This window comes from Lipotes vexillifer, unplaced genomic scaffold (genome assembly GCF_000442215.2).
Source record: "Lipotes vexillifer unplaced genomic scaffold, Lipotes_vexillifer_v1.1 scaffold397, whole genome shotgun sequence".
Lineage (NCBI taxonomy): Eukaryota > Metazoa > Chordata > Mammalia > Artiodactyla > Lipotidae > Lipotes > Lipotes vexillifer.
This window is the reverse complement of record NW_006772681.1, coordinates 2,884,043-2,895,117: the sequence shown is the minus strand read 5'-3', so window position 1 is coordinate 2,895,117 and position 11,075 is coordinate 2,884,043. Positions and strand designations below refer to the sequence as shown.

Here is an 11,075-nt window from a genome sequence, read left to right as displayed (position 1 = left end):
CTCCCGCAGCTGGCGGAACGCCTCCCGAGGGCCTGCCGCGTCCTGGTAGCGGAACTGCCGGAATCGCTGGCGGAACGTCTCCGGGCCGGGCCGGGAGCCGCCAGGGCCTGGGGGGGATCGCGGAGCGGCTTCGGCAAACGGCGCTGAGGCCAGAGGTGCGGGCCTGAGGGGCAGCTCCAGGGCGGCGGCGGCCAACGCGGGAAACGTAGGATTCGCTTCGGGGACCGCGGCGTTGAGGCTGGACGATTCGGGAGCAGGCGGTGGGGTCTCAGGAGTCGAGGAGGAGCCCGTGGAATTACGCTCCGGGCCTGAGCTCAAGCCGGCCCCTTCCTCTTTCCCCGACAGCGGCGCGAGGCTCTCGGTTACTGCCATGCTCGGCTCACTTGCCGCCATGACGCCAGCTCTGGACGTCAACCTTTGTCCGGCAGCTGTGGGCGCAGCACTGCGTCTGCTAGGGGGCAGGGTGAAGAGGAAGACGTTTCCGCTAAAGGGCGGAGCCCGCGCGACCCTGAGGGAGAGGGGCGGTGGGGGCCCCAAGCCTACCGGCGCCAGCAAAGCGCCTGAAGCGGCCGGAAGTGGGCGTCCAGGCTGGCTTCTCTATGGTGAGCTCGGCGCGCGAGCGTCCGGAAGCTGAGTCCGGGCTCCCGGAAGCGGCGCCCCCTCGCGTTCCTGAGTACCGGCAGGAGGCTGTGGCTAACGCCGGCCCGCCGGCCAGTCGAAGCGTGCGATGGCTGGCTCCGGCTGGTGGCGCCTCCGAGCACCAGTTCGAGGAGGAGAAGTCGAAGAGTCGGAGGAGGAGCCGGAGGAGGGGTCGGAGGAGGAGTCGGTGCCGGAGCCGCCGCTCAAGCCTAAGCCCAAGCGCAAACCCAAGCCTGAGGAGAAGTGGCCCAGAAGGGTCCCTATCCGCCTAGATCGCATCAGCTTGCAGGTGACCTGCGTCTGCCCCTGCGTGCGCGCCTCCTTACTTGACCCTGATTAGGATGATGGCGAACCAATGGCTCCCGGGGGCTGGCGCCCGGCGGGTGGCGGGAGCGGGACGGCGGTTGGGTGCTGGAGGAGGGCCCAACTCGGGAAAGTTCTCTCGCTCACTCAAAAGAGGAGGGCAGTACACCCGCCTTGTGGCGAGGATGACACAAGATAACGTGTGTAAGATCTTCAACACACGTAGTAAAAGTTGCCCTTTTCATGGCACAAAGTAAATACTCAAGAACTTTTTGTCATTACGATTGTTTTTTTTCGTGGCCTCTGAAACCAAGGGACAGGTGGCTCTGTGGGTTTTGCTTTTAATTTCAGGATTCCTAAATAGACTAAATGCGTAGCCTCATATAGTGGCCACTAGCCCTATATGCTTACTGAGCCCTTGACATGTGGCTAGTGGGAATTTGGATGTAATGTAATGTTAAATACAGCCAGGACTTAGTATGAAAAAATTGTAAAATATTGGGTCAAATAAAATATATCATTAAAATTAATCTCACGTGTGTCATTTACTTTTAAATGTGGCTACTAGAAAATTTTGCATTACGTATATGGTTTTCGTTATACATACGTTGAACGGTGAAACTGTGCTACCCTATTGGAGTCAGGATGCCTTGGGGGAATCCCCGAAGGGTTTATTTGCCTTAGGCCAGAGTTGCTGAGAGGATTAAATACTGAAGACTTTGGAAAGAAAGGGATTTTTAAATGTTTGTCTTCATTAAGTAAATTGCTGTCTCTGAGCTACAGTTTTATTATCTGTAAAATGTGGATGTACTAGAACTAACCTCATTAGTAGTTATGAGAATTCAGTGAGATGATGCAGGTGAAAACATGTAGCTCTGACAGCCCTTTGGTAAGTGATATTCTTTTTGACAACTGGCTCACAAATATGTTTTGTATGTATTTTACAGACTGGGAAACTAAGGGAGAGACAGGGGTCCTTTATGAAGATTTTGTATAACCCTTGCAGTACCTTTGATTTCTATGCAGAATGAGTGGGCCTCTTGAACAGCCATCAACACACCAGTGGCCCTGATACAAAACTTGCCTCCTCCATAGGATGTGCTCTTGTAAATGGGTTGAAGTAGATCCTCACAGAACAGTTTCCACAGCCTGAAAACCTTGAAAATCATCACAATGGTTCTTTAATGTTTTTAGTTAGTAATATGTAAAAATTGGGATTTCACGAGCAAATCTGGATTTCCAGTTTTTCTTGAAAAAGTGGACAAGCTGCACCGGACCCACCCACATTCCTGCCAGTTAACAATTAGCTGGAGCTGAGTCTCCCTCCTTTAGACAGATACTCTGTTCCAGTGAGGTTCAATCCCCACCCACCATTCCCTATTGTTCTCTGAAATAGAATGTTGTTTCATGTTACATTAACATTCAGAAGAGTTCATTTACTATTGCTCTCAGGTTGTCTTTTTCTTTAGAGCCAATATTTTTCCCTATTTTCTTTTCAAAGGTGGGAAAACAGGGGCCTAGAGTTTGTCATACCTACCAGCTTCAAACCTTTCCTTCCTGTGTCAGGCCCCTTGGCAGTTGGGTTTGCTGCCGAGTGAACCAACAGTCCTATTTCCTGTGTGGTAATAGGCAGTCGGTATCCAGGGCTAAGGGAGCCCACCAAACCCTGCTGTAAGGATGAGGGGTCCTGGAAGTCTTCACTCAGGAGGGGACCTTTAAGCCTAGACTCAAGAAGAAAAAGGGTGGAGTTAGGGGCATTCCAGGTAGAAGGCACTGTCTGTACCAAGGCACAGAGTGAATGGGAGCAAAGCTTTGTGGAAACTGCAGGCTGAGGTGAGGTCTGGGGAAGGGATAAGAGCTGAGGTTGGAAGGTCAATTAGAGGTTAAATCATAAAGAGCCTAGAATTCCATGTTGAAAAATTGAATCCTTGTCCTCTTGCAGAAGGGAACGAACTCTTGTGGTACTGGGAATCACGAGTGTTAGAGCTCTAGCCCATTTCTTCCATCCCTATTGGAATCACAGAACATTAGAGATAGAAGGAGACGTCTTAGAGTTCTACTAGAATTGTAGAATGTTAGAATGGAAGGGACCTCAGAGATTAAATCCAAAATAAGTTTCAGTTATAAGCCCCCCAAATCTATTTTTTAAAAAAATAATACCTCTTCCTAGAAGAAGGATGCTCTTACATACTTCTGCATACAATTTCAGGTAATTTCAGATAGCCTTGAACCCATCCGAAGGGCTCAGGTTAAGTTTAAAATATATATTTACGTGCATTCTATTCTCCTGAATTTTGCAGGTTAAGAAATCAAGATACCAAGAGGCAAAGGATTGGTCCAAAATCAAAAACCTAGTAAGTGTTTCCAGGAGGACAAAATTCTTTTGACTTCCTAGTCCAATGCTTTTTATCATATTAGACATTTTTATTAGCACTAGTTGGGAGCTCCCATGGGAATGCATAATAAATCATTCATCTCGTATCACTTAGCTTCCAACACAAGGCCTGACTCCCAGCTGACACTCAGTAAATGTTGTTTTTTTTTTTTTTTTCGGTACACAGGCCTCTCACTGTTGTGGCCTCTCCTGTTGCGGAGCACAGGCTCCGGACGCAGAGGTTCAGCGGCCATGGCTCATGGGCCCAGCCGCTCCGTGGCATGTGGGATCCTCCCAGATTGGGGCACGAACCCGTGTCCCCTGCATCGGCAGGCAGACTCTCAACCACCGCGCCACCAGGGAAGCCCAGTAAATGTTGATTAAAGAGGACAAGCAGTGGATTGCAGACCATGCCTGTGAAAGGAGAGCTCTAGTAATGATTTCCAGACTCTTTCAGACAGAGATTTTGTTGTCTTTTGATGGCACACTGTTAGAGGTTGTGGAACAGAAGCCTAGAGACTTTTTTTTTTTTTTCGGTACGCGGACCTCTCACTGTGTGGCCTCTCCCGTTGCGGAGCACGGGCTCTGGGCATGCAGGCTCAGTGGCCATGGCTCACGAGCCTAGCCGCTCCTTGGCATGTGGGATCTTCCCGGACCAGGGCGCGAACCCGTGTCCCCTGCATCGGCAGGCAGACTCTCAACCACTGCACCACCAGGGAAGCCCTGATACTTTTTTTAAAAAAGCTTTTTATTTGGAAATAATCATAGATGCACAGAAAATTGCAAAAAGAGTGCAGACTTCACTTAGTTTTCCCCAGTGGTAACATAACTATAGTACAATATCAAAACCAGGGAATTGACATTGATGTAATCCACAGAGTTTATTCAGTTTTCACCAGTTTTATATGCACTTATTTGTGTATGTATATAGGCCTATGCAATTTTGTTATGTGTAGATTAGTGCAATGATACCACCATAAATACCTAGAAATGTTTGATCATCACAAAGGTCCCTCATGCTGCTGCTTCAATAATTACACCCATTCCTTTCCCATACGCTGTATCCCCAACCGCAGGTAACACTAATCTATTCTCCATCTCTTTAATTTTTTTCATTTCAAAAATGTTGTATAAATGGAATCATTTAGTATGTAACTTTTGGGGATTGGCTTTTTTATTTACTCAGAATAATTCCCTGGAGATTCTTCCAGGTTTTTGTGTGTATCAATAGTTTGTTCATTTTTATTGCTGAGTCATAATCCATGGTGTGGATGTACCATGGTGTATTTAACCAGTCACCCATTGAAGGACATTTGAGTTATTTCCAATTTGGGGCTATCACAAATAAACCTGCTATGAATTCTTTTATAATATGGCCTTAGGTAAGTCGTATACGCTTTCTGAGCCTGGGGATAATAACTGCCACACAGAATGGCTCTGAAGAGTCAATGAGAGAATATATGTAAAAGAACTAGTACCAGGGCTTCCCTGGTGGCTCAGTGGTTAAGAATCTGCCTGCCAATGCAGGAGACACGGGTTCGAGCCCTGGTCCAGGAAGATCCCACATGCGGTGGAGCAACTAAGCCCATGCACCACAACTACTGAGCCTGTGCTCTAGAGCCCGTGAGCCACAACTACTGAGCCCGCATGCCACAACTATTGAAGCCCGTGTGCCTAGAGCCCGTGCTCTGCAACAAGAGAAGCCACCGCAATGAGAAGCCCGCGCACTGCAATGAAGAGTAGCCCCCACTCACCGCAGCTAGAGAAAAGTCCACATGCAGCAACGAAGACCCAGTGCAGCCAAAAATAAGTTAAATAAATAAATTAAAAAAAAAAAAGAACTAGTACCAGGCCCGGTATTATTTAGATGTTCTTTAACTTCTTACATCAAAGTTTTATAATTTTCAGCATACAGAACCTGCACATATTTTGTTATACCTAAGTATTTCATGTTTTTAGTGCTACTATAAGTGGTATTGTTTAAAATTTTTTGATTTTTAATTGTTTGATAGTATATAAAAATACAATTGAATTTTGTTTAGTAACTTGTGTCCTTCATTAAACCAGGAAACTCAGCCCCGCTGGGGTTGTTTCTTCAAGTTTTTACTACCCTCACTCCCAAAATCCACTTGGCATTATTTGCTTTTCAGATTCTGAAGTTGGTTGCTGTTTGTATTTTGTCCAGAGTTTTTAGTTGTAACGGATGAGGGAGAGAGGCTGTAATGGGATTACTCCATCTTGGTTGCCACTGGAATTCATTATTTATTCTGATACCCAAATTATCTCAGATTTGACCAGTGGGAGCCCCTTCAGGCTGATTTCTGTGTCCTTTTGATACATCTCCATCACTTTTTGAGTATTTTCTTACTTTCTAGCATATCTTGTACCTTCTCTGTCTCAGCTCAGGATTCAGTCATTTCTCCAAGAAACCCTTGTTCTTTTAGTGGAGAATGGTGTTTAGAAACCAACATTTGGGCAGTGGGTTTGTTCATTGCTGTTGGAATGGTCACTGCTCCTAGGCTCTCTCATGGACAGAGGGAGGGTATATATGTATGTATATATGGTAAGTGCACGTACATTTATATGTTTATTTCTACACCTATCTATATATATTGAAATCCATGAGTTCACACCAACACATTCAACTCCAGTCCAACACCACAGGGTTTATTCTAGTTTTCTCTCTTTCTATACATTTAATTCCCTTCTTTGACAGAAACCTGGCTCTCACAATCTTCTTTGACCAGCCCTCCTGAATGTAACCAGTCTCCTGTTGTTGCATGCTAACCCTGTCCCCCACCACCATGCCCTCACCCCAGTCCCCTCACCCTGCTCAGGGCTCCAGCACCTTGTGCTACCCCACCACAGCCTCCCTCTACCCCCAGACAGATGCCTGCTATGCCTGGCCTCAACTAATGGCTTCTAAACAGAATCATTCAGGAAGGGTGGGGGAAGGGGAATGAAACCATACCTCGAAACCTCACACCTTAGATGGGACTCAAACCCAGTTGCACCTCAGATGGGACTTGACCCACAATCTCTGGCTTAGGAGGGTACTCGAACCCACAGTCTCCCAGCTGAGACCGCACACCTGGGCTCAGAACGTAATGAAGCTCAGGTTCTTTACGTCTCAGCGCAGAAGGAATTCAACAAGAGGCAAAGTGATAGGCAGGAAGTAGATTTATTAATATAGGATGCTTGTGAAGGATACAAGTGGGCAGGGAAGAGGGATCTGCCCCAAGAATTAAGTGGGCTGCGTTTTTATAATCAAAGGAAAAATGAGGACGGGGAGAAGACCACCTTTGTCCTCTTCATTTGTAAAGGTGTAGCAGGAAAACGGGGCACAAGAGGGTGGTCACGTCCCAGGTCTTGGGTGAGTTCCTGGGACAGGCCACCAAGTGAGGGTCCTTGGCCTCGCACAGGAAAGAATTCAAGAGCGAGCCATAGTAAAGTGAAAGCAGAGACACACATTCCATAGGCAGAATGCAGTTCCTCTTAAAAGGCGAGAGAGGCCCTGGGAGAAACACTCCACAGAGTGTGGGCCATCTCAGAAGGTAAGAGTGGCCCAGAAATATGGGGTGGTTAGTTTTTATGGTGTGGGTAATTTCATAGGCTAACAAATGGGAGGATTATTCCAACTATTTTGGGGAAGGGGTAGGGATTTCCAGGAATTGGGCCACTGCCCACTCTTTGGCCTTTTATGGTTAGCCTCAGAACTGTCGTGGTGCCTGTGGGCGTGTCATTTAGCATACACTAATGTAATGCAATGAGTGTATAAATGAGGCTCAAGGTCTAGTGGAAGTTGAATCTTCCGCCATCTTAGGCCTAATTGGTTCTAGCCAGTTTTTGTCGTATCCTCAACATCTATGTTATTCTTTTCAAGGTTGTGCCCTGCCCCCTTCCCCCCCCCACCCCGTCTCAGCAACATACTTTTTTTTAGTGGGGGCGGGGCGGGTACGCGGGCCTCTCACTGTTGCGGCCTCTCCCGTTGCGGAGCACAGGCTCCGGACGCGCAGGCTCAGCGGCCATGGCTCACGGGCCCAGCCGCTCCACGGCATGTGGGATCTTCCCGGACCGGGGCACGAACCCGTGTCCCCTGCAACGGCAGGCAGACTCTCAACCACTGCGCCACCAGGGAAGCCCCAACATACTTTTTTTTAAAACTTAAAAAACAATTGTGGTAAAATACACAAAAACAATTTACCATTTTAACCATCTTTAAGTGTACAGTTCAGTGACATTAAGTACATTCACATTGTCCTGTAACTGTCACTACCATTCCTCTCCAGCACATTTTCATCTTCTCCAACTGAAGCTCTGAACCCATTAAACAATGACTCCCCATTCCTGCCTCCTTCCAGCCCCTGGTAACCACCATTCTACTCTTTATGAATTTGACTCTTGTAGGTACCTCATACAATATTTGTGCTTTTGTGTCTTATTTTAATATTTTCAAGGTCCATCCACATTGTAGCATGTATCAGAATTTCCTTCCTTTTTAAGGCCAATTTTCCACTATATATATGGCACATTTTGTTTGTTTATCTATTCATTTGTCAATGGACATTTGGGTTGTTTCTCCCTTTCGTTTTTGTTTTTTCAAAATAAATTTATTTATTTATTTATGGCTGCGTTGGGTCGTTGTTGCTGCACCTGGGCTTTTCTCTAGTTGCGGTGAGCGAGGGCTACTCTTTGTTGCGGTGCGCGGGCTTCTCATTGCGGTGGCTTCTTCTGTTGTGGAGCACGGGCTCTAGGTGCACGGGCTTCAGTAGTTATGGCTCAGGGGCTCTAGAGCGCAGGCTCAGTAGTTGTGGCACACGGGCTTAGCTGCTGTGCGGCATGTGGGATCTTCCCGGACCAGGGCTCGAACCCGTGTCCCCTGCATTGTCAGGTGGATTCTTAACCGCTGTGCCACCAGGGAAGTCCCTGTTTCTCTCTTTTGACTATTGTTTATAAAGCTGCTATGGACCATGGTGTACAGAAATCGCTTTTGAGTCCCTGCTGTCAATTTCTTTGAGTATATACTTGCTACCCGAAAAACTGGGTTCATCTCTTGGTGAGTATGGAGCCAAAAGACACAACCAAGCCAAAAATCCGGAGAAGGAAGGATTTATTATTACTTAGAGTAAGTAAGGAGACCACTGGGGATCTTTCCCAAAGCAGTGTCTCCCCAAACAGCAAAATCGGGCAAGTTTTAAACCAAGGGCATATGCATATCCATGAAGGGGTTTGGGCGGTCAACAGAGTCCAAGCTTTAGTTGATTGAAGTCACTAAAGGGTCAGAAAAGGTCAACATCATCATCCCTTAGGTTCCAGTTGATGTAATCGTAGAGTGTTTCAGGCCAATCTTTACCACTGAAACAGAATTGGGAATCTTTGCAACTGATTTATAATCTTTGCTATTGTTACATCTTGTGCCTAATACTGAGACCTGTTCAAGGACAAGCCTGTGGCCAGGCTTAGATCACAAAATGTCTTAGGTCAAAAATGACGTCTCTTATGTCAAGAAAGCTATGCCTGGTTCTCTTTCTCTGGGGACCCCCTACTCTATCTTCTTACATACCCAGAAGTGGAATTGCTGGATCATATGGTAATTCTATGTTTAATCTTTTGAGGAACGACCTTATGTTTTCCACAGCAGCTCCACCATTTTACATCCCCACCAACAATGCACACGGGTTCCAGTTTCTCCTCATCCTTGCCAACACTTGTTATTTTGCATTATTTTTTAAAATGTGAGATGTTAAATAGAAAATTTTAAGATAAGTTACCAGTGATCAAGAAATTCAGATTTTCAACAAATTTAGTAATCCTATAATTTTGTTTACACACACCACATACTGCATACCTCATTCCAGGGGGCCAGCTGTGCTCATGGTGAAGAGGAAGCAGGTTCCTCTTGCTAATGAGGTGGTTTGGATAAAAAGCCCCAGGCTCTTCCATTTGTATGTGTGTGTGTGTGTGTGTGTGTGTGTGTGTGTGTGTGTGTGTGTGTGTGTGTGTGTGTGTGTGTGTGTCTATGTGTATGTGTGTATGTGTGTGTATGTTTAATTTTTTATTATGAAGTCTAAGAGGCTTGCTCTGGTCTCTACTGTTAACTTCTTTTTGATAACCTTTTCTATCATATATGTTTGATCTTGGGATGAAGGTCTGTTTTATCTTTTGATGTTTTGATGAACTGAAGAAGGTAACTGGTCTAGGGTGCTCAGTCTAACCCTCTGTATGTAATTATGTTTGTAACTAACTCTTATTATTAGTAAGTCTCATTCTTGATAAACCAGTGTAAATTCAGTAGCCTAGATACTTCATCATCTTTTTGCCTTTTTCTCCTTTCACTGATTTTCTATTCAGTTGCAACCCTCCTAGTTCCCAGTTTCAGTGAACCTGTTTTTACTGTAGTGCTCTACCAGTAGCTCTGTGTTCTTTATTGTACTGAACTGATTTTGTTTTATTACTTAAAAACTGATTCATTCAGTCATTTGAATAGGTGAGATGTATATACATATAGATAGACAGATAGATAGTACAAAATTCAAAAGTCAAAAAAAGAGTAATTAGGACTTCCCTGGTGGTGCAGTGGTTAAGAATCTGCCCGCCAGTGCAGGGGACATGGGTTCAATCCCTTGTCCGGGAAGATCCCACATGTCGCGGAGCACCTAAGCCTGTGTGCCACAACTACTGAGCCGGCACGTCACAACTACTGAAGCCTGCGTGCCCTAGAGCCCGCGTTCCACAACAAGAGAAGCCACTGCAATGAGAAGCCTGTGCACCGCAACGAAGAGTAGCTGCCGCTCGCCGCAACTAGAGGAACCCCGCGCGCAGAAACAAAGACACAATGCAACCAAAATAAATAAACAAGTAAATAAATAAATTAAATAAATTAGAAAGTTCACACTGACCTTTTAAAAAAAAAAGATAATTGTTGTACTTCTGCTTTTCTTCATCCTTTCCTATCCAGTTTTAATTATTATTGTTAGTTCCCTTTATATCTTTAAATGTGCTTAGACATCTGTTTCTAGGTTTATCAGATTTAAAAGGTATCTTAAGATTTACAGCTATAAAACTTGAAGAAACCCATGTGCTTAACCCTCCCACTTTCTTGCCCTCTGTGTCTCCATACTTGTTAGCTATATTATTTCTTGGTTCCCTTTTAATTGTTCATTTCCAACTCCTTCACTTGCTTTTTGCAATCTTATCCTCTGTATTCAGCAAGGCTCGCTTCCTTGTTGATGTTTCTGAAATTACCTTCACTTCTGAAGTGTTGTTGTTGTTTTTTTAATACTTTCTTTCCTGAGCTCTGCCAGTGCCATCTCCTCCAGTTGCTTCATCATCTCTTCTTTGAACTATAGCATCCTTGCTTTGATCTCTTGCTTTAAAATTCATTAAGCCCTTTGAGTCCTTTGTTGTTCATGATTATCATCTGTTTCATGTTAATTTTTGTTTTTTTTTTTTGGTGAGTGCCTTTTATCTAATATTTGTTTTCCTTGTTCCCTGCCTCCCCCCTCCCACTTTTCTGTAATATATTTATATAGGTCTGGTGCTATTTATTTTTTTACTATAACTCCCCTTCAAGTGAAGTGAGTTCTTCCTGGTCAAGCTATTTGTTGGAGTTCTGCATGGAGAGGGGACTAGAGGAGAATTCCAGGCTGGCAGGAAGTCCTTTAAGGTCATTAGCGAAGCTCCTTAGGACAAGGGTTTTGTGTGAGTGAATTGTTTTAGTTTTTTCCTCTTCCCAGCAGATGGAGCTTGGCAGCTGCAG

The 11,075-nt window shown here is 45.3% G+C and overlaps 1 protein-coding gene across 1 annotated transcript in view; it reads right to left on the bottom strand.

The window, feature by feature from the left end:
- Positions 1–918, bottom strand: part of SCAND1 (SCAN domain containing 1) — a 1,060-nt gene extending 142 nt beyond the window's left edge. The window contains 3 exon segments of the mRNA XM_007447809.1: positions 2–448; positions 544–669; positions 713–918. Of these exon segments, the coding sequence (XP_007447871.1) occupies positions 2–448; positions 544–669; positions 713–918 (779 nt within the window).
- Positions 919–11,075: the final 10,157 nt, after the last annotated feature.